The sequence below is a fragment of the Branchiostoma floridae genome, chromosome 11 (genome assembly GCF_000003815.2).
Source record: "Branchiostoma floridae strain S238N-H82 chromosome 11, Bfl_VNyyK, whole genome shotgun sequence".
NCBI lineage: Eukaryota > Metazoa > Chordata > Leptocardii > Amphioxiformes > Branchiostomatidae > Branchiostoma > Branchiostoma floridae.
Window position 1 is genome coordinate 3,854,058 of NC_049989.1, and position 23,441 is coordinate 3,877,498.

The 23,441-nt window shown below is 43.4% G+C and overlaps 2 protein-coding genes across 3 annotated transcripts in view; one reads left to right on the forward strand and one right to left on the reverse strand.

The window, feature by feature from the left end:
- On the forward strand, nt 1-15,692 carry LOC118425683 (transient receptor potential cation channel subfamily A member 1-like). 2 transcript variants are annotated; one of them, XM_035834714.1, is made up of 24 exons: nt 1-545; nt 1,283-1,374; nt 2,299-2,508; nt 3,866-3,973; nt 4,322-4,452; nt 4,589-4,631; nt 5,246-5,461; nt 6,048-6,134; nt 6,398-6,480; nt 7,099-7,272; nt 7,698-7,812; nt 8,389-8,573; nt 8,959-9,055; nt 9,690-9,761; nt 9,998-10,057; nt 10,319-10,389; nt 10,834-11,017; nt 11,579-11,668; nt 12,020-12,204; nt 12,694-12,826; nt 13,211-13,399; nt 13,595-13,663; nt 13,842-13,949; nt 14,350-15,692. In XM_035834714.1, the coding sequence occupies exons 2-24, from the start codon at nt 1,363-1,365 to the stop codon at nt 14,449-14,451; spliced, it is 2,724 nt and encodes a 907-aa protein (XP_035690607.1). In that variant the 5' UTR covers nt 1-545; nt 1,283-1,362; the 3' UTR covers nt 14,452-15,692. The 2 variants fall into 2 exon arrangements, with proteins under 2 accessions (XP_035690607.1, XP_035690608.1); XM_035834715.1 differs by lacking the exon at nt 1-545 and adding an exon at nt 571-1,114.
- LOC118425671 (GAS2-like protein 2B) overlaps nt 15,247-23,441 on the reverse strand; it is a 21,862-nt gene continuing 13,667 nt past the window's right edge. The window contains exons 2-5 of the mRNA XM_035834676.1: nt 22,960-23,067; nt 20,844-20,940; nt 20,167-20,527; nt 15,247-19,779 (exon numbers count right to left, since the gene is read on the reverse strand). Of these exons, the coding sequence (XP_035690569.1) occupies nt 16,575-19,779; nt 20,167-20,527; nt 20,844-20,940; nt 22,960-23,067 (3,771 nt within the window). The 3' untranslated portion in view covers nt 15,247-16,574. The remainder of the gene's footprint in view (nt 19,780-20,166; nt 20,528-20,843; nt 20,941-22,959; nt 23,068-23,441) is intronic.

Consider the following 23,441-nt stretch of genomic DNA (forward strand, 5'->3'; position numbering starts at 1 on the left):
ACCGTTATAGGATTGGGACTTCTGATTGGTCAATGTCGTCTTGCCATAAAATAATAAGTGCTTTAAGTAGAGGGAGTGGCACAATTTCAAGACATGACATTCCTAATTTCCAAGCGGTCTTAAAAAAAATAACAATTCAGAAAAAACGTACAAAACACCAAATACGCTCAAACATACCCAGCTGCTTGGAGATTAGACCATTTTCACTTTCACGGAAGGGCAAAGGGGCATCCGTTCTTTCTCGGAACCTTCCTGCTCATAGTCACGGTACGCAATTGACATTTTTGAGTAAACAACTTGACCCTCGCGCGGCCACCTGTACCAGTACGTTCACAGGGACATATGGCGCTCTGTTTTGAGTGGTGCTTTGTCTCTGATCGTTAACTTACTAGTCCACTCACGGTGTTCTGTACTTGGAGAACTGCCCCCAGCTAAGGAAGATATCTGATAGTAGAGGCTCTCGAGTGAGTCTTGTTACGCTTTCTGAAGCCGAACCTTAAGCCACTTCCTGGTCGGTACTGGATTTGAAAATCTCGAAGACTGAGGTGAGTATTAAAGTCTCTTATATATAAAGTTTGTGTTTTCTCACTGGAATATGTTATTGACGTGTGAGTGTAGCTAGATCTTAGCTAGTGGTAGTCGTATATCAAATTACCCGAAAACAATCTACAACAGCTCAGGGTCAAAAGCGCCCTTTGTTTTCTTCGCCCATCGATTTCGTCCGGAAATTGGTGGGGAGAGGGACTTTTAATTGCTTTCACCTTAATACAGACTTTCTAGGCGGAGTTAGAATCTTATACGAGGAAACGGGTTTTTCTCAATGTTACTAACAATTTAACGATCTCGATACGTTTTAGTTGGCAGCAGAAGTCTCAGAATACATAAGGGTAACCCCTTTGACCCCGTACAGGACTCAGACTCGCTGCACATTTTCTATTCAGGCGTGTAGATTCACAGTTCATTTCGTTTCTTCGTCTCCCCTTGGGGCCTGGCTAGCCGTGTTGGCTATTAGAATGTGTATATGTTGCTCGTAGATCAGGTCAAATACATGATATTGCAAGCAGGAGACGGACTCCAAGAGCTTCCTAGGATATGTATTCAAGGTTGTCTCACTGTAAGAAACCACCTGTTGTACGAAATCCGAGTTCTCCCCTTGTAACACCTGCTAGCATTACTAATTTACTTGGAGTTGTCAGACGTTGCAGCGGCCATACAGACTGACAGACAACCATTTCCTGTGGAGCAGTTTCCTTGAATGTTTTTTGACTTGCGTGTATTTCAGAAGCACCATGAAGTGAGCATGCCAGCGACCGTGAAAACATCTCAGAAGAGTCAACAAAACACATTCCTGTGAAAACAGAAATGGCGAACCTGGTACGTATGGTTTTCCTTCAAGATTGAAGAAAAATAGGGGCTGGAAGTCTATGAGACGGGAAACGATCTAGAAATATACATTGTATTCAGAGTTTGACGACATGCCTGGGACGTCAGAAATCTGATTTTTGGACTGTCTTGTTTTAGTAAACAAACATTAGTAAGCTGATGTGTATGCAGAAGGGGTATACTATACTTGTATTAAAGCTCTGAAGCTAAACCCCTCAGGCACTTCCTGATCGTTGCATTGTGTGGAAGTCAGGACTGTCTGAACAGAGGTCAGAGTGCCCACACAAGAAGCCACTTGTTTTGTATGCCGGAGGGGTAACGCGTTATGAATAGCGGCAAGTTAGTCTCTAAAGCCACGATGCCATTGCTGTTTCTTCATGGTCGGACGAGCGTGCCATGTTTAACTTCATCATACCCTCACGTACAGCGCTATTCAGGCTGTTGTTTGTTTGTAAATACCAAGGAGGTTAAAGTATCCTATTCTAACCTCCTTAAAAAATAAATACTAGATACTGAATAAACCACCTATCATCATAATCATGATGTCCTTTGAACGACTTAACTCTTTTCTCTGTTGATTTTACTAGGTTGAGTGTTAGACTCTATATCACGTAAGGAGTGACATTTGCTACTCTATTACTTTACACTGTTATTTATTAGGTACTTGAGGATTGAGGATACATGTATGCCAAATATCAACAGTGTTTTGAGATATGAATGTTGTCAGTGTCTTCAAAAGATCTAGAAGAGTGTATACGTATTTGAAATAAGAGCCTAATACCTCCTGTAGGGAGTAAATAAAACGAAAAAGGGTACACAAAATGTTCCCTGACATCTCCTTGCGCAGAATGTCCGCTGAATACGGAAGTAACTTAATGTTAAATGTGGTATTTTCGTTTCCTGAATATATTCTAGATGTCATTCCGAATGTCGTCTCTTACGGACGACCCAGATCCAACACGCGCGGTTCCCGCCTGTACGGCGATGGTAGCAGCTATACGGAACCGGGATCGGACGGGACTCAGGGAAAAGTTACGAGACAATAACGTTCACCACTTTCGTACTGTCGCCGGCGACACCTTACTACACCTGGCCGTCAGGACAGGTGACGTCGACATAGTACAGGTGAGCTCTGTTCATCATCATATCGTTCCGTGCCAGTACTGCAGCCAGGCCACGGCCTTCTCGTTAGCTTAGATGATCTAGCAGGTCCTGGTTGGAGATGTTGGGGCCTAATACGCAGTCCTGTGTAATGTGTCACATAGTTTGGGTAGGGTGACCAAAGAGGACAAAAGTTGAAAACTAAAAGACAAAAAATAGCTCAGTTATATCTGTATGACGTAACGTGTAAACTGTTTCACGACGTTCAACATCACTTTTGAAGAAATAGGAAAATTCACAAATCAGAACCGACCTCATTCTGAAAATATTTGCCACAAAGCTGTGAGAAACGTCACGAATGGCATAACCAAGGAAATTAGAAAGGCATAACCTTGTGCTGAGTGATGCTTAGTGTAGCCTGGTATCCAAACCCCAGCCCGATCTCAAGTATCTATCGTGCAGGGGTCTGGCAGGATGGCATAAGCCGGCTTTTCAATTTTGCCCCTTATAGTGGGCAAAAAACTCCAATAGAACAGCACAGGATCAGCAGGAGGTAATTACACCCCTACCATGATTGGTTTAAGACCCCCAACTGTATTTTTTGAATCCATAAAAGTGACCACTAAGTCCCTGATTCGCTGTGATAGCCTGCTGACCAACTGTGGTGTGTTGTAGCTGGCTACCTGTGGTGAGAGTGGTCATCATCAATCCTAGGTTCTCCTCCCTCTGATCAAGGGCCTTCGAGAACCTTTCTACAAGCATCCTGCCATACCCCAACACGAAAGATATTTGAGGTTGGGGTATGGTATCCAGGCTATGCTTAGTGCCGCGAGCCAAGGAACCAACAACGTCCCATTTAGGCTGACAGTTTTGGAAGCTGGCCAAAAACCTTGCGGCTCTTCCGCACCCTGCCAGGCAGGTATGCGTTGCCGCAGAATACAGATAACTCAGGGCACATTTGTCAACCTTCCCGATGACAAATGGTGCCATTGACTTTAAGATTCACTTTCCATGCTGGACATGTTTGTCGTTACTGTCGACTACAGCTGTATGTGTAGTTCTTATTCCGGAGGACTTCATTTCCGTGCCTGACTGTGTGCTCAGGTGGCGTTACGACTTTTAACAATCTTTGAATCGATTGTTATGATATTTGACACGCTGGTATATCTTAGGAAGACGAAGGGGTATGACCTAGGTATGGGACTCCACCCGGCCAACTTTGGTACTGCAGTAGAACTTCCGGTTCTTGCATCTTTTGCCCTAGACATGTTTGACACTGTTTCCACCAAGGAGTGGGCCTTCTACATGTAGATTGTTCACCGTTTCAGCTTAATTGTAATAAAAAAGGTAATAAACTTGTATGGTATTTTTTGTGGCGCAGATTCTTCTTGACGTTGGACATATGGACGTGAACGTCCCCGGACAGGACCACAGGACAGCCCTTCACGTAGCCGTCAACAGTAATGACATAGACATGGTCGGCGTACTCGTAAGTAAAGACATAGCATACGCATTATGTAAATCTGAGAATAACGTTATATGCAGCTTCTTTCCTCTTTGATCTTCCCAGGAATATTGCGCTGTGATACAGTTACTTCTATATGGGCATTTGCTGTATAAGCTAAAACAGTGCTGAGCTAGTATGATCATAAGATCACTGTTTTGTACAATCGTACAAAACAGTGGCATTACTACCAACAACCATCAATAGACTTGCTAAATGTATTATGGATAAACTAAATTTACCTACCAACACCAAAATTGATTGGGACTTACCCCAAATTTTCAGTCGACTCCGTCAGCCTTGTTCATCCCGTGTTACCTGTTTGTGTTCTAGCTCGACAACAACGCTGATATCGACCTCCAGGATAACTACGCCATGTCACCTCTGACCCTGGCAGCGTCTCGTCCCCAGTGTTCATCAGAACTCTTCAAGCACATGTTGAGGAAGAGTGACCGCGTGACGTGGTGTGTACTCGGATTATGTTGTGCCATTCGGGATATATTGTTCACCAGCTACCTTCTGGATTGATTTCTGAATCTCAGTGCTAACAGATCTATTGTCAACTGTTGTTTTTCAATCTATCGTTTACCTGTATTTCAGCGATCGGAGGAAAGGACCTTGTGTGCCTGGTTCCACCTCAGACGTGAGATGCCTTTTTTTTATTTGCTTGTTTATTTGTCTGTTATAAAGTAAGGCTAAACAAGGCTTCCTCCAATGACCCATAGATAGACACTTAAACTATTCTACCAGCTCTAGGTTTGGTACGAAGTCCCTATTCATCAGGCGTATGTCGCATATCTATGACAAGGCAAAAAGAAGAAAAGATTTTTTCGTTCGTGTTTTCCATAGCACATTGAATTCTACCAGTTTATATAATATCATATATTATAGAATAATCTCTAATATATCATAGTGTTTCGAGAAATTAACCTGGGTCAGGGTCATTCAACTCAAATAACATGTATCTATGTCAAGAAAGTGCTTTCGTTTGTGTTTGATTTTTTTATTTCATCTATTTTGCACAATCTTTAAAAAGATAACATAAAACAAATTGACGGATGAAAGTACATGCCGGGGGGAAGAAAAAAGCCTCGTGGCTTATACATAGTCTTCCTCCAAAGTAACAAATAATGATACAATTTAACAACTCATAAGCTGAATAAAGATTGGATAGATGTGTGAAAATTATGCATTAGACAATAATGTAACCAAAAGAATTATATCAATTAACAACATTAACATACAATGTAACAACAGATCTCCAAGAAACTGAGTGTCAAGTTCAGCGACAAGTTCCAGTCGACGCCGATGATGTTGGTGGCCCGTGTCGGGGGGCACGACTCTGTGGTGAAGCTGTCTCTACTGCTGGAGCACGGTGCCGAGATCACCATGAGAGACCGCGACGGTAGAAACGTGCTGCACCATGCCGTGGAGCAGAGCGAATCGCTGGAAGTTGTCAACAGGCTTCTGGAGGTAAAGACTGTGATTTATAATCTCTAAGCAGATCCTACTGTAGAATAAGATAGTATCAAAAGCTGGCAGGGGAGTGAAGCCGCCTAGGAGTGTGTATGCGACCAGAGGTGCCCGTTTGACTCTCTTTGGCCGGATATACTTCTCTGCCAGCTTTGATACTATCTTATGGCGCCGTAGGATCTGTTTGGAAATTATGTCTTTTATACGTGTTTCTTTCCAATAGATCTATGAATGATGACAAGGAAGATGAAAAATCTTTTTGACATTTACAGGTTTCATCATAATCTACTGGTGTCTGCATCTCCCATGGTAGAAAACCATACTGTTTTCGTCGAAATCCTTGGCCGCCGTCATTTTAAATGTTGACGGAAGCCGGCAAAATCTTGTTTCTGCTTGTATCTAGGTTTCTGATGAAATACTGAAAATTAGAATACAGATACAAATGTGATTATTGCTGACAGGGCATCCTAGTATTTTGTTTACTCCATGTGGTGCCTGGACAGCTCAAATACATCGTTCTTGTGTTTCTTTAAATTTTATGATGATTATCGTTAAGAAATCAAAACTGTCAACTTTGTCCCGGCAGGACCCAAGATCTGGACGTCTCATCAATGCTGGAGACACAAACGGCAGCCTTCCCCTGCACTATGCAGCAAAGTCTGGCTTCATTGAGGTAAGACGGTAGATGGTCTTCGTTGTATTGCATGCAGCTAGCTAATTAGTGAGACCTCGTTAAGCAGTTTGTGCGTTGTTTACTGCAACTTAGTCAAGGTTGCCACAATAAAGCAACTGTCATCTGTGTCCATCATGTTCTATTACAGTAGAAACCGCTTATTTGGAAAGCCTACTTGTATTTCCCAGCACAATTTACCCGATTATTGGGCTTTTTCGATTATGAGGTATTGCTGTATCTATATTGATTCTGTGCTGTTCTAGAGTCTGAAGTGCCTTCTTGAAGCCGGAGCTAACAGGAAAGAAACCAACGACGATGATCAGACCGCCTTACACATGGCCTCCAGGTAACAACATTATGATCTCCAAGCAGATCCTACAATATGGCATAAGATAGTACCAAACTGGCCAAGGAGTGTAGTCAGCCAAAAGGTGACCATTTGCCCCAGTAGCGAAACACACTCCTAAGCTGGCTTCACTCCTCTGTCAGATTTGGATACTATCTTATGCTGCCGTAGGATCTGCTTGGAGATTAACAACGTTATATCTCTTCCGTCTGCACGACTAAACCTTAAGTGTACATGGTTTCGTCTTTTTTGGTCGTTTACAAAACATCTGTTTTTGATCCAGTTACGTAATATCTTGGCCTTAATCAAGCGTAGAACATCAAATGATAAATGCACTCAGGTAAACTGGCACACGTGTAATCAAGAATCAATATATAATCGGAAATATACATAGCCATCATACAATCATGAAGAATATATTTGCAGCGTGTAACGTTATACATGATTATCTGACTATAGCTAGAATTTGACGTAAACAATTATAGGTATCATTACCTTGTGCCTCCTCGTCAAATATTTGCCTGCTACCTAATATACTTATGTGGAGAACATTGTTAATAGTATGCGCAACGCTATTTGTGTCTGTAGACTAAAGCAACACTTTTGGTACGTCTGTAGGTATGGCCATCTGAATGTGGCGGAGGTTTTACTGATGGTGGACGATGCACAGGACCGTAAGATGCTGGTGAGGGCGGAGGATAGACTGGGACGTCAGGCTCTTCACGAGGCAGCTTCACACGGGCACCACGGCATCGTGCGTCTCCTGCTCCACAACCAAGCACCCATCACCGAGTATGTAGAAAAATCGACGACGAAATAATCGTTGAACTTTTGTTTGATTGTTTCTTATAATCAGTTAACTTTAGGCATAGCACGCCTAATACTGTACAGTAACTAACAACTGCACAATGCTTGATATACTAGCACCTACCTACATGAACGTAATTTGTTCAAACACGGGGTTTTCTAGCCTGGGTGCCATCCTCTGAAGCAACCGCTGGCTAGTTTTTCGCCGTTAGTAACGGAAAAGATTGAGCCAGCGATTACTGCGGAATATGGCACCCAGACTAGGGACCTCCAGCCTTTCGTCCCCTCTTAGAGGATATCGCTAAACAAGGATAGGCACGCCTTTTCAAGTACAAAGTGCCTTTCCCAAGTGCTTTTTCCTTGCTAACGTCAGCGACCCTAACCACGAGCCCACCTTGCACCTTGTTCAGGACCACGGACGGCTCCAGCCCGCTGCACCTGGCCGTGCAGTGCGGGGATCTGAAGACGGTGATGGCGCTGCTCGAAGTTCACCGGGAGTCCCTTCATTGGACCGATATCAACGGGGTAAAACCGCATATATATACGTATCTGCACAATACGGTGTTACATTATGCATTGCAGCCTAATATGTCATCGTATGCTATCTTATTACCTCCATGAACGGATGTATTGCTTTCGGTGTTTCTGTCATGATCAGCGTGTGTGTGTGTACCTGTGTTTCCGTGTATTTTTCATATGCCTGTCACATTCGCTGTATAGTGACAGGAAGTTAAGTCAGAGTTGTCGGGATTAGTAATTCATCAACTGTGTATGTCAAGTGACAGTCAGACATTCCAAAATCCAGATCATGAGTCAATGAAAGAGACTACTACTTGACGGGGAGACATTGTTTTTCGTCTCTTTGTCTGTTTTTGGTGTTTTGAAGTTACATAGTTTCCATATGTTGTCACGTTTACTGTGAAGTGACAGGAAGTCATCAATGCGCGCATGGCATATTCTCCAAGCAGAGGTTGGATCGCGGAGATAGTAGTCGTCGGGATTTTCAAAGGATCACTTCCCTCCGATTCTTCAACCTCGGCTTCGAGAAACTCTTATTTCACGGAGGTATGAGATCTTCGAACTCTTGTTTCCTTATGCCAGGACACACCCTTACACGTGGCTGCACGAAGGAACCACGCCCACCTCATCGACGCCCTGCTGTACGAAGGCAACCTTCCTGAAGAAGGCGCCGCCATGAAGGGGAACAGCAAACGTCAGAATGCCCTGGACGTGGCCATCGAGGCAGAGGCGCAGGAGGCTGCCATAGCCATGGCCAAGCACAAACTGTACGTCTTCAGGTTAAATGTAGACTTAGTCTTTTATTTTAAACTGATGGCAACCCTACAAAATAAATTGTTACGCCAATTGTTTTGAAAATATTCGACGCTTAGAATTTTATTGGGTACCGTTAACACATTATATTGTATCTTTTCAAACATCTAATTTATGTACATGTGATCATGTTATTAAATCATGATAATTGCCACTATGTCCTTTTTTTCTTTATGTGACTTCCTTTCAAATTTGATGACGACAGACAATAGTCACATTTCAAGGATGGGGTAGTACACATATGGGTAACTTATTTTCCAGTGAGCATTTCATTTAATGAATACTGATCCAAAGACATATTTGGTTTTCTCATTGTCCTTACGAAACTCATCCCTCCAGGTGGCGCAAGGTTCTGAAACACCCGGACGACTCTAGCCACTCCAGCAAATTACCCCAGCTCTACAACATTGTCAAAACTATTCCTGACGCGGCGGTGGTAATAGCACTTTTATCATTCCTCTGCTTTTACGTATGGAGAAATATTGACTAAACAATATATGTCTAGAAATGTATACATAGGGTATGAAATCTTCAAGACTTTGACAGGACTTTCTCGTGAACTATTTTGGTTTGTCGTCAGCGTTTTTTTTTCACTTTCCCTTGCTTTTGTGATTTTGCATTTGTGCAGAACATCCTTGAGGCTGATTTTCACCAAATTGAGAGATTAAGCATGAAAGTTCCTCCGAACCAGTGAATCACATTACGGACAAATTAACAGTTCGTCATTTAAGTGAAAAAAATAAGTCACCGGAATTTTCGACAGAATCGCTTAGTCCTCTTCAGCTATCTGGCCCACTCGTCCTTGACACGTGACGTCGTGCACGCGTGACGTCAGCAATGGGTCAAAGGTTGTTGGAAGTCGATATCGCCTATATTGCCCCCATCCCGGTTGAGAGCAGGTCAGTACGCCCTGACAAAGATGGAATGTTTTACCCCTCTCACAAAGTTCAGTATCCAGAATACGAGAGACGTTCATTGTTTCATTCGTTTGCACAAAACAGATCGAGAGGAGCAACAGATAACTAGATAGAACACTAAGATTACCTTTGACTTTGTGCAAACTTCTTCAGGAGTTCATGGACAGGATGGTTGACAAGGAGGGAGAGGTGGTTAATCCGTATGACGTCACGGATAAGAGGAAGGTGCGATTAACCGCTTCAAGTAGCATGTAGGTGTTTTTGTTGGTATCGTGTAAGTAAAAGTTATTATAAGGATGTCAGCTTTAAACAACTTAAGGAATTACACCAAAGACATCATTTTTTTCGTACCCGACACAGAAAATGGCGACCATGATTAATGAATAACTACTACTTGAACATTAAATGAGGTTGTTATATGTGCAATCATTGATATTGTACCCTTTTTTCCTTTTCACCAGGCATGGAAATATGACTTCAGTTATCTTAATTCAAGGGATCCTCATCGTTCACCACTGAAGGTTAGAAAATAACATCTCGAAAATACCAATAACTTCACGTTTGAAAGGGAGAATCCAAAGAGGTTTGGGGTGATAATGCTGTAGTTGTCTCTATTATTGTTGGTTCTTTAGATGCTATACAAACAAGAATGTGTAATGCCTGAACATTTTTTTTCCATGTTAGCAGACGTACTGGTGTAATACTTGATCTGCATCTGAAAGTAAGATAAAATTCTCTTTTGGTGGATTAGAAAAATGTATTCTCCATGTTGTTGTTTTCAGGCAATCATCGACCATGGTCGCTGGCAGTGCCTCCAGCACGGCTTGGTAGAGAAGATCATAGAGCGTAAATGGTAGGTCATCGTGGTAAAATAGACAAAAGCGTGAAATCATATGTAATTCATATTACATGTAAAATGAATCATAACTGCAGGCGTCGATGAATTTGGGCATACTTTTTATGCTTGAAGTGATGTCAGGGTTCAATGATGTTTTGTCGATGATTATATCGCCTTGATGTTTTAAACTGACTCATTTGTGGTCCTATAACAGAATCTTTTTAGAATATCAAAGAGCTGAATCGAGCTCTTGAGTCTTGGTATGGCCATAAGTATCCAAACCACAACTCCACAGGCGTAAGGAAGGATAGCATATATCTATCTGCCGAAATATGATATCATACTAACTTCGACCAAACCGATATGATTTTATAAGTACGTGGTGGCTGTGCGTCAAACTGACACACTAGCTGAGAATGAGGCCCAACATAAAGACACGCGTATCGTCTTCCATTCCAGGAACATATACGGACTGAAGATCTTCCTGGCAGGACTTCTGCTGCACATCATCTACGTCCTACTGATCACGAGCTGTACGTTGAGTGAGGATTCCCTGGTGAGAGGCTACATAGACTGGCGAAACCGATCACTAAACGGCACTCTCAACACGACCGAGACACACGGGATGTGCTGGGGAAACTTGGTAAATCACAAATCAGTATTTTCATCTCTGGAATAAAAAAAAGAAACAAACCATATCTCGTACGTAAACAAACCCCAATGTTCGTATTGGCCAAGCCTGGGGTGCATGTCATGCCCTAACAAAGGTATGGAAGCCCCCCATTCAAAACACCACAAAGCTGAAAGTATTTAAAGCATGTGTAGAGACTATTTTGCTTTATGCATGGTTCAGACTCATGGACACTTACTAGGTCTCTGTCCATGACACTGGATGGTAGCTACACACGTCTGCTTCGTTATGCTCTGAATGTACCCTGGCAGAGTCACATCGGAAACAAAAAAACTGTATGGATGAGGATGAACTGATCTGAAACAAACCCCCAACTCGTCCACCGCAAAACATATTTGCCTATATAAGCACATGGATTTATTAGGGCCAATGGTGACTATTGTGTAATTAGTGTAGCCTAGGCCCGGGGATGCTATGTGACACTTGAGTATAATAATTTGTCAAGAATTTTACAGAAAAAAACTTTAAATATGTCACAGAGGTATGAGATTTTCGATTCTTTTTTTTTTTCAGCTGCACTCATCCAACTGCGCCTTGCCGTACTTAGTCCTGGTTTTCTCCGTGCTAGCCATCGTCGCGGAAGCTTACAAAGTATTCTCTCGGGTAAGTTGCGCCATCTATTTATCATAGCTTCACCGTCTACAATTATAGTCACCGCATCGCCGTCGACAATGGATCTTAGAAAAATCCATTGACATTTTCGGTCTTTAATTAATATCATGCTACTTTCTACTGTTATCTAAAGCATTGTAATGAAGGGCATACATTAAGATGATCAGTTCAAAACAGAATCTCTTGACTTTGTAATAATTGATAACCCGGAAGCCAGCCTTGTTAGCTTTGGTCCGCTCCCAAAGGTTGCTACTCGGCGTGGTGGCGACGTTCGGGAGCGGACCAAAGCTAACAATGCTGGATTCCAGGCTAGGTAATTGACTGATGTGTCTACCTTTCCAGGGAATGCGCTATCGGTTGGTCTGGGACGTGCGCATGATGAATTGCACGCTGTACGTCAGTGCCTTCGTGTACGCTCTGAGTTTCCCCGTCCCCGCCATCCTGGGCGGTGACGAGTCGGCCCGGACAGTGGTGGGCGCCATCGCCGTGCTGTTCGGATGGCTCATCCTCGTCCTGTTTCTCAGGAGGTATGATAAGCTGGCTCACGGTTTGACTGCGCATGCGCAATGTGAGGCAGTGTAGGTAACATGTCAAAGCTGCCTGAAGGCCCCAGACAAAATATGTCTGGACATGGTATCAAGCATGGTCTAGATAAGAACTGCTTACAAGATGGGGGTCTTCACCTTTGACTGCGTGCGCATGCGTGATTCAAACCTTGAACCGGCTTATTTTTATAAACACACCAAGAAAATTAGATAAGAGTGTGCTCTTGTACTTATGACGATGTTCACATTCTAATGCACCTTTGAAATCAACTTTTATTCTAGCTGTAATTAAATCGTTTTTTTGTGTGTGTGCGGGGCTAAGCTGAGAAGGAAGCGCTTACCTAAATTCTGGACTGGAAACAATGATTACAGGATATTATCAATGCTTGACATATACTTAGTTGTCAAATAGATTTTCTTCTTGATATCTGTTGACTTGTTTCACCCTAATGTGTTTGTTGTTGTTCCCAGGATCGCCATCATCGGCCTGTACGTGTACATGATGAGCGCCATCTTTAAGACCTTGGTGAAGGTGCTGACCGTGTTCGTGCTGTACCTGATCGCCTTCAGCTTTGCCTTCCACCACCTCATGTTCAAGTCTAAGGTAAGAGCACCTCTTCAAATGCTTACAAGAATTATGTACCTTATTGTCGATATGGATGTGCGTGAAACTTTGAAACTTTATTTCTCAATCAACTTTGCATCGTCCGTAGGGGCTGAATTGCACTGAAAAACACTCGTCATAACATTCAGCAAAACACTTTAATCATCATCATTGCATTCAATAATTTAAGATAAAAGCAGTATAAACAATATTAAATATAAAATCTATTAACATCAGCAGTTAGATGAACAGAGAGCTTTTGGGGCTAGACTGTTCGTGGAATGAAAGACACCTTATAGTTTATTTTGTACGTACTTCACGTTTCAATTTGCGTTACAAACATCTGCCATTTGTTTTTTCTAACATTTCTTGATCACCGTGTAGGTTGAGGGATTCAGCCACCCTTTGTTGACCTTCATGACAACTGTAGGAATGATGATTGGGGAACTCGAGCTGAACGATTCCTTCATCTCCAGGACCGTTCTGTACGAACCCGGCTGGAGCAAAACTGTGGTCCTTCTCCTCCTGCTGCTCTTCGTCTTGTTGATGAACATCGTCGTCATGAATCTTTTGGTACGTTCTATTTTCTCAAAAGTTACCATACTGGGGCTAATTCTCTGAAGTATCATCCCTACAGTGCTTTTGGTTGGCTTATAGGTAACACTTGATACATGCCATTGATATACATGTACTTTAAAAGAATTAGGATACCGAATTTAAGTCGTAGCAATTCATGGTTAAAGGTGCAATACCGTCCAATTCCTACAGGTGGCGCTGGCTGTTGATGACACACACTCAATTGACCAGGAGGCCTCGTTGGAACAGCGCATACAGCAGGTTAGACGTCTTGCGAAGATAATCAAAAGGGTGTCCTTTCCCAAAATGAAAATCTCAGTTCAGTTCAGTAAATCTACATAAGTTTTCGTAATATAGATAATTACAGCTATCTTCGGTAAAAATGACTTTGCGCTTCATGCTAAAACTTTTGGTTTGTTTCTTGATTTTCATTCATCAGGTTGAGTACATTCTAGAAATAGAGTCAGAGTTCGGAAGGATTGTGGGGGATCGGTACTTCCAGGTGCCAGACTGGACAGCCAAGCACAAGAGGAGCTGGATCGACCAGGTAAACATCTGTTGCACCTTCATACTGAACATAAGTGTGCATGTCCAAGGTACTGAACACTCTCCACTCTCACACAAACGCGCTTGTTCTTGGTACTGAGCACCCCCTCACATATATGCGTATGTCCTGACCACCTCCATTCAAACGTACACGTCCTTGGTACTGAATATTCTTTCCTGTCACACTAACGTGCATGTCCTTAGTGCTGTAAACCCACCCCCTCATACAAACGCGCATGTGTTTGGTAGTTAAAATTCCGCCTTTCACAAAAACATACATGACCGTGGTACTGAACATCTTACCTCTCACACAAACGTACACGTCCTTGGTACTGAACACACACACACACCCTCCCCCCTCCCACACAAACGTGCATTTCCATACCTGTTGTGTATTTCAGGTCTTTAACGTGAAGAAAACCCGGATCAAGGCAGACCGACGTGGTGGAGGCATGAACAAAGCCGGACAAGACCAGGACGCCAAGAGACTGTCTCGAGTGTGAAGCAGCGACGTCCCGTCAGTTTGTATATTTTAAGGCTTTCTTCGTCATATTTTAGATTCAACACAACACAATGCAGATCGATGTATGAACATCTTAGCTTACGTATGTTACCAGAATTCATATATCCTTGGGCTTGCCATTTTTCTGAGACTTGGTAAGATATGAAATTCGGAATTAAAATGGTAATATCAATCCAGATTAGAACAAAGTACGCATGAAATATAATTAATGTATCAACTTTGCAATAGATAAGGCTTTACTTTGGGGTTTTTGGTATCGAACGGTTCATGAACAAAAAGGCAGTATTGTCTTCCTTCTGCGATGTCTGTCATGTAATTGTAGGTACTTAAACAAGGCAAATTGCATCGATTTTGTGGATGATACCCACTTGGCATCCCGAAATTTGATGTGAGCGACGGAAATGTAAGAAATTGAGATTTGTTAAACTTCATTAACGATGAAGGTTGTAAAATAATTGAAGTCGTAAACAGTTTATTATATGATAAGCAATAACTCATTGTTCTTTCATAAGCGGATCTAGCAGGGCTGTAGGTAAATCCGTGTGTCTGTATTATATAATTCTATAGTCCGATGTTTAGATGTTTATTATATAATATAAGTGTATGCTATGAGAAGTTTACTAGGTAAAAGAACAAAGTGTTGAAAACAGGATAAGATCTCAAATCAGATGTTAGGATGGAAGATACTAGTAGTTTTTAGATCAAATGCGTACCCTTACTCAACCTTCCGGCATGGAAGACCATACAAGGCATATAAAACAGCAGATACACAAGGTTAGCTTTCATTCCACGCTGTTTATTGTCACCCAATGTCCGTGTACACAAAATGTGCGCGTCTTATTATCTCAACAATCAATGAAAGCTCTACTTATACAAACGTTACGTCACCCGTAATGACAAGTCTTCTAAACATAATCAAATCATAATTATATACATGACAAAATGTACAAAAATATGTTATGGCATATATGCATATAACAAACAGATATTCATTTATCTTAACAAGTCATTTAAATCAAGTATAACGAATCATACAAAACGAATAGTCTCTGCAATTACCATTTGTTAAGCTTCTATAATCAAGCGCCATGGTTTAAAGCTGCACTCGTTGCAAACCGTTGCAATCACTGATCTGGTTGATATCCATGGTAGATATATTGATTCGTTTTCATTTAATTAGCTCACAATAAATGGCTGCGATAAAACATTTACGTCATAGCATGGAGGTAGTCTTGTTAAGCGTTGCAGGCAACAACACAAAAGTTACGATGATTCCTTCTAAATAATAATAGTAATCTAACGCACGCGTAGAGCGTACTAAAATTATTCCTCTTTAAAAGCAGCAAGTATGGAGAAATGCAGTTCCTGTTAACGTATACAGGTATGCACTTTGGACTACCTTTACGCTTGGATGTTATGTTAAACAGTCGGCCTTTAGATGTGTGAAACTTTGCCACGATGGAACCTTTTTTTACGTTCTATATCCCACAATTATCTTACACCTGACAACATATTAGAATTCATCTTGAAGTTACGGCAGCATTCCAACAAACTCCTTTCAAGATTCTTTCTGCTTTACTTGAGCGTTGATGGACATGAGAGAACTTTAGTCCAGCCACATTTGGCACCAAACTTTAGGTTACGTTTCTAAAGGTCTATATTTGTCATACATCGAGGGAGCCCAAAGCAGGGTTCCAATACAAAGATCACACTCGCCATGTACTAAGTGTCATGACATAAGCAATAAAAAGCTCTGAGTATACGTATGTATCTATCCGTTAACACACCCCTCTAACCTGTAGAGGGAACACAATGTCGTCTGCATCTTGTTTCAGGCCTCATTCGTGTAATAACTTAGGTGTAGAGAGCCAGTCTTCCTTAACCAATTAGAAATAAGTACACGGTACTTCTCTCTCTGACCAACCAGAATTACGCTACGTCTTCCTCTATCCAACCAGAAAAATGCTATTTCTTTATCCGTCCAACCAGCAAATGCTACTTCTTCCCCTTAGCAATCAGAATTGAATAAGCTACGCCTACCTCTGACCAATCATAAATACGCTATTAACCAATCAGAAGTCAGATACTTCTTCCTCTAACCAATCAGAAATACGCTACTTCTTCCTCTATGACCTCTCCTTCAGGTGACTCTGACCTCGGCCAGGACGCCTGGTCATCGAACTCACTGTTCATCTCACTGTCGTAGCGGAACTTACTAACGGATATCGTTCTGGCGCCTGCTGACTGATACTTCTTGGCGTTTCTGTTCATGTCTCTCAGTGAAAACGTCTTACCGAAGTCTTGTGTGGCTTTGAGCGGCCCGCTTCTACTCAAGACGGGCTCGTTTTTCTTGAAGTTTTCTCGCTTGCTTCTTACGGGACTACTTTCAGGGGTGCCCTTTCCCCTGCCGTTCCACAGATCTATTCCTGAATCTCTTGGCGTCACAACCTTCTCATCTTCAGGCTGTCTTGGACTACCACTGTCCGAGAACACTTCATACCCTCTTGTAGGGCTACCGAGAGAATATTCTTCAACCGGACTCTTCGTCTTTACTAGATAGGTCCGACTGCCCGACGTCGATAGATCTATCCCAGAGTCGTCCGTATCGTGTCTCTTTGCCCTGCGGACGGGTGACGTGGGTCCAGGCGACGTCGTGGTACCGTCCTTAGGGCTCTGAGACTTTCTGTACACCGGCTTGGGGATCCTGCTGCTGAGCCCAATCTCCTTCTTGGCGTCTTTACGTGAATTAACTCTGATGAGGGGGCGGAGCTTGTGGAAGGAAGGGACACGAGTCTTGGGTTTGAGTCGGGACGTTTTCTGCCTGTGGGTAGGGCTGGTCTCAGGGCTTTCCCGACTGGCGGGTGGAGATTCTACCTTAAGGGAGTTCTTTACGTTCTTTCGGGGTGCAGGCACGGGTCGAGGTCTTTCGGGAGAAGTAGGGGTCTTTACCATGTCTTTTTGTTGTTCCTCATGTCCGTAACCTCTTTCTAGGCGCTCAATTTCGTCTGTTCTAAGCTCGCGCTTGTGTATGTCCTTTTGATGCTCTTTGATCTGCTTATGATGTGAAAGCTTTTTGTCTCGTGCGTGTTGGAATAGCCCATTTGAAAGTTTTGTTCTATCCGTTACTTCGACGCTCCCGTGATAACCAGAATCGTCCAAGTCTTCCCAGTCTTCGCTACTTGTTCGGACATCGTCGTAGGGAAAAGACGAACTTCGCTCAACCATCGGACCAGGTTCGGTTAAAGTCGGAAGTTCGTCGTCACTCGTCTGTTGCTCGTCATCCGAATGTATGTGTTTAAAGACTTGAACAGAGGCACGTTCTTTTCCCTCGTTCGATCGACGGATGTCTGCTTGTTCCGATACTTCTGGTTTTGTAGAGGTTTTCGCCTTTGGGCTGTGGGTCGGGCTGTGTGCGCTTTCTACAACAAACGTTCCGGTGTTATCATTTGGACTTCTATCTGTGGACGGAGAGGAGACAGAGCAGCTACTTTCTGAGTCACTTCTTTCTTCAAGAACTGGGGATTTTATTTCTGTCTTGCCTTTAGTTGTTAAAGCTCTGGGAGAGAGTCGAGTTTGTAGATCGAGCAAGTCTTGGGGTGGACTCGTCTTCCTTGTCGGAGACAACGATGGACTCTTGGTCTTTTCTACGTCTTTGACATCTTTTCTGGTGGGTGATGTTAGCCGGGCCTCTTCTTCTCGCTTCTCCATCAGTTCTTTGATCAGTTGCACGCTGCTTGGGGTCACCTTTTCCGTCTTGAGTGTCAGCTTGTCGTTCTTTTCGTAGAAAAAGGGCACGTCAGGGTTAACCGGTGGTCTGTCTACACTTCGGGTGTGACGCATGTAACGTTCCTCGGACGGGGAACGCTCTCGTCGTGGTGAGGTCACTTCCTCCTCCTCCTCCATCGTCTCTTCGAAAGTATGACGTGACTTTGGAAAAGAGGAGTCCGGTGGGGCCCGTGGAGGAGTTTGTTGTTCGGGAACCACTTTTTTAACGTACTCTGGCAAGTATTTTGGTTCCGTTTGCCTCACTTCGGCAAGTATTTTACGGTCTGGGGACGGAGATCTACCGGCTTCTTGTAGCCGTTTTCGCTCAGGAGAAGCTAGTCTACCATACGAAGATTTGATTGGTTCAGACCCCCTACGAGGTGACGTCATTTCCCTTTCACGAGATTTTCTGACGTCACTAAACGTCTTTTCTCGTGATCCTTCATCAGCTTCTTCTAGAAATAGATCAAAGGACTGTGATCTCTGTCCGAGCTGTGGGGTCCTGTCGGTGGATCGTTTGTGAGTTGGAGACTGGCGGGGCGATGTCTGGTGCGTTTGGCGGCGGTCTGGTGACGGCATCCTTCCGTCTCGTCTCCACACGGTTGGTTGCTCTCGTGATCGTCGATCAGGTGACTTTGATCTAAATTCTGCAGGATCAGCTAATCTTCTCTCTCTGGACTGAGATCGGTCTTCTCGCACACGCCCGACGGATCTCGCGCGATCTGGTGAACGAGATCTCGTCGGTGCCGGCACACGTGACCTAGGCGAAGATGTCGGTATGAGGGAGGGTTTAGAGCTACTCGGTCCTTCGTCGCGTTTAGACCCTTCTGCTGCGTACCCGTACCCCACCGGATGAGAGCAGTTTCGGTAACTGATCTTCTCGTCCGATGGTTCCCGCTCAAGTCGATGACTTCCTTCCTTATTTCGCGAGATGACCAAGACAGTTTCCTCCTTCTTAGGCCGTTTAGGTTCGGAGATTCTGGAAACAGCCGACGAAGCTCTTGGACTTTTCTCCGTTGAAATTCTCCTTTGTTGTTCCCGAGACTGACTCTTACTTCTCGTCTGTCTGTCTGTCATATCTGATCGACTCCTAGCAGCACTACCAGTGTCGAATGATTTATTTCTGGTGTCCCTACTTGTCATGTCCGAGCGACTTCTAGCAGCATTTCTGTCAACTGCAGCAGTTTGACGATAACGAGGGGAAATACCAGCAGAGCCTCGCCTGCCGCTTTCGTTGTACGCCTCCCTATTTGTTAAGTTGGCCATGCTCTTTGACCGTTGTTGTTGTAACAAACGACTAGAGACGGCCCGCGGAGCTGGCAGCGATCGGTTGAGATTTTCGGTACTCTTCGCCAGGTTGCTGGTACTCTTCGCCAGGTTTCCTGTACTCTTCGCCAGCAGGTTGTCGCTGCTCTTCCGAAGCGGTCTCGGAATGCCGCTCCGCCGAGGACGCTGTGAAACATTTTCCTTCACGTCTTCTTCCTCGAGCAGGTTCCCTACACTTAGCGCTCGTTTCGGAGAGGATGCCAGATTCTTCTGCCGTCTGGAAAGAAAGGTAAGAATTGTTCATCAACCCACCAATTCAATATCACGAAGACAAAATTATAAAGATTGATAAAAGTGTTTTAAAATGATTTGTTGCCGTTAGATTCAATTGCAATGCCAAATCACTGAACAACTATATCAATGGTCGGACATCAACACAACTCATCAGTGCTGTCAGGTGGACAGATCGTCTTGGTACAAAACATCATTCCTAATGATAAACCACCTTTACAAAAAGTTTAAAAGCGTTAAAAACTTCTTAATCTTAAGCTTTATTGGCTGCATTGGTCTGGTAACCGCAGTCATCGGATTTACTGAACACGTCGAGAATGAGGTAGTTCGAAAAAGGCAGAAGCGACAGACTCCTATTCAGACAAGCACTCACCCTGGTGTGATTTGGACTCCAATGTCACTAGCGTCCGAAGAGACAGAACTGCTCGGTGACAGCGGCCCGTTCATGGCCCGGTACGGCCCGGGGTCCACCGCCAGGCGGGAGGGCGGCCCACCGTAGCGACCGGACCCAGAGCTGGGCCGCCGCTCTTCAACGGATGACCGCGGGGTTCTGGCCGGAGTGCCGCTGTCCAGCGATCCTCTGGAGGTCCGTCCCGTGTCTAAGGAGCTGCGGGTAGGGCGGCCGCTGTCGATGGAAGCTCGCGGGGAGGGGCTGGACCGGCTGGAAGAACTGGCGGGACTCGGGCGGCGCTGCTCGAAGGCAGATCCGGCAAAACTGCGAGGTTGTCTGTGAACTGTCAAACACAGGGAGAAAGATCACATATCAATGTTCGTCGATGAAAGTAAGACACCTAGGTAATAAGATACGCCAAATAGCAACTGGATATGATTTTGGAAACGGTCAGACGTTTCAGATAGAATCCACCACATTTCGTCCGTGAAAATATGTGACATATCAATGTTATTTTCACTCTTATCCAGTGGGATGATAAACCCCACTGATCATAAAAGGTTTCGCATAAACAAAACAGCATGATGAATACAAGGAAAATGTCCGAACTTGATACGGAAAGAGACCACGTCACAAAGACATGAACAAACAACACTTACCTCTAGACATGCACCGACAGGGGTCGTGCTTGTCCAAGTAATGTTCCAGCGTGTCCCAGCCACCGCCTACGCGTATCATCACGTGATTTCGTAGAACCTGGTGAAAACAAGAAGTATTATTTCGTTAACGTTTCAATATTAAGTAAAGAAGACAAAAATCACTATGTGGATCCAAGAATTTGGTACGCTTCACAGTATGTACTCCATATATTCCACGTGCCCAACGAGTAAGGCATCCACGGAGAACAGCATTTCGGACATTCCATGCACCCCGTACTACTGGGGCTGCAGTGTCAACCGAACCTGCATGGTGGCGCTGCAGTACCACTGATTATTAGACTCTCTCTTAACAGCAAAAACGCTGTAGCGTAATGTTTGCAGTCAAAGGTCACCATCTTCGTTAAGACAAGTGCCCAATTGAGACCAAACGAGCAGATTGGGTTACAACAATGGCTCAGATGACGGTCAAACAAGCTCTCAAACACGCGTGGCATGTGCTCGAGCAAGCCGCGCTGCCGTCTAACTTCATTCTCCCCAATTCAATCAAGGGGATCGTGCGGGGATGTGAATATTTTGAGCATGAGGCAAAGATCGCGACGGATATTTTCGACAGAAATGACTACACAATAATGTTAACCCACAAAGGTGTGTCAGTCAAATAGACCTTGCGTGCACTTTCAACCTAGAATAATGGACCGATATATCGACACAACCACACGATTTTCCATGATCTCTGATCCCTTGTCTGTCTAGCAATAGGAGTATAATGATATACAGTGAGGCTAGAGCAACTGTTGACCTTCGTTTGATATCAGAATATACGAGCCAGAGCCAGGGTCCTGTAAACCTGTTAATGGAACTGCGCTCTGTTGGTGACATGTCTACACTTTGTCTTTGGCATGTGTCCAATAATGATATTGGAATTCTCCTTCGACTTAAACGGACAATTGTTGATACGCACACTTTATATTTTCCATGCTTTACGAGTTTACATCTTTTAGTGTTCTAATTTTCTCACGAATTGTGTAGTAAGATCTTGAAAGAAGAATTTTAGCTTTTACCTGATCAGAAAATTAATTAGTATTGATTTTGTGGACTACATAGTCTAGAACTCAATTTTAAGTTCACCTGACCTAATAGCTTTAAGGCCATACGAACGAACGTATTGTGTTCACACTGAGTGCTCCGGATCGCGCAGAATTAAGTCGTTCTATTTTTAAGAACACAAAGGAGAAACCATGGCCACCTGACAGGTGATGCCCTTAAGAGCACTCGTGTCGGATTAAGAACAGCACTTCAGGTGTTAAAGCAAACTGCACGTCCGGACTGTAACATAACTGCCGGGCAGATGGCGTGTATGGGCGGGAATTCCTTTATGTTGGGATGACATGTCTGCTTGTGCGTATTTATTTTGTGTCGGCGTGTCCTTTCAGTCCAAGTATGTACTGCGTAAATCCGACAAGGATGACGTTAGAGCTGTCGCTTATTACTTCCTGACCTTTTCTGAAGATATTCATAGGTATTCAGAAGTGACAAAAATGAACTCAAATTTATTACAATTTACTGTCTCTTAGTATATTTGCCTTCAAGTGCATTTGCGTGAGTAGCAATGTATCTGAGTTTAAACATATATTTCGTGTTGAAGTGGTTTGAATTCCCTGTACTCGTAAGACAAATCTGGAGGCACGTGGATTCCAAATATAGCTATTGACGTCATTGCAATGTAAAACAGGACTGTAATCTACAACTTAAATGCTGACTTTGCTCCCTCGAGTTAACGAGTCTTAAACAAATATGACCCGGTCAGCGTTACGAACAAATCCACCACACACACAGAAAAGGTACCGGTTTTACGCCTGGAACAAAAACAGTACTATCTGTATCTGTATCTATATAGCCGGTATATGTTATACTGAACAACCTGTCACATCTTATGATAACATGTACCTGCAAATGTTCTTCAAACTAGCCAGCGAAGATGCCCCTACTGTGATTTGTGATAACAAATTCCACTCTAGGATAGTTCTGAGAAAATAGTACTAGTACGGATGAAAGATGGGAGAGACAATGCACACTGACATGGCGGCACATGAATAAGTGATGAGGTATCACTCACCCGTACGAAGACCAGAGTGCTGGCATTTCCTATTCTATATTTCCCCTCGTCCACCCGCAGCATGGGGAACTGGTCAGGACACGTGCAGCGGCTCACCAACTCACGTACCTGGGGAAACAAACATAAGATGTTCATGAGAAAGGAGTAAGAAAGTAAGCATGAACGTAGGCCTAGAAAAATCTATGCTGTGTTTTCGATTAAGATCCTCAAAAATACTAGGTAGGAGTTCTTCTCTTTCTTTAGGTTTCAGGCAAAGCGGTAAAAAGTGCTGTTTAACAATGTACAATTGAAATGCATCAAGACACCGGTATTTTATATGTACATCATATTTTGATTAATATTCAGAAATATGTTGTGCAAGACCGATTTTATATTGCAACATAATATAAACCTTAAACGCAATATTTTTTTCATAGGCCTTAAGTGTTGTACGTACGGTAGCGTTTTTGTCTATTGATTAAACATGCACAATTAAATAACGT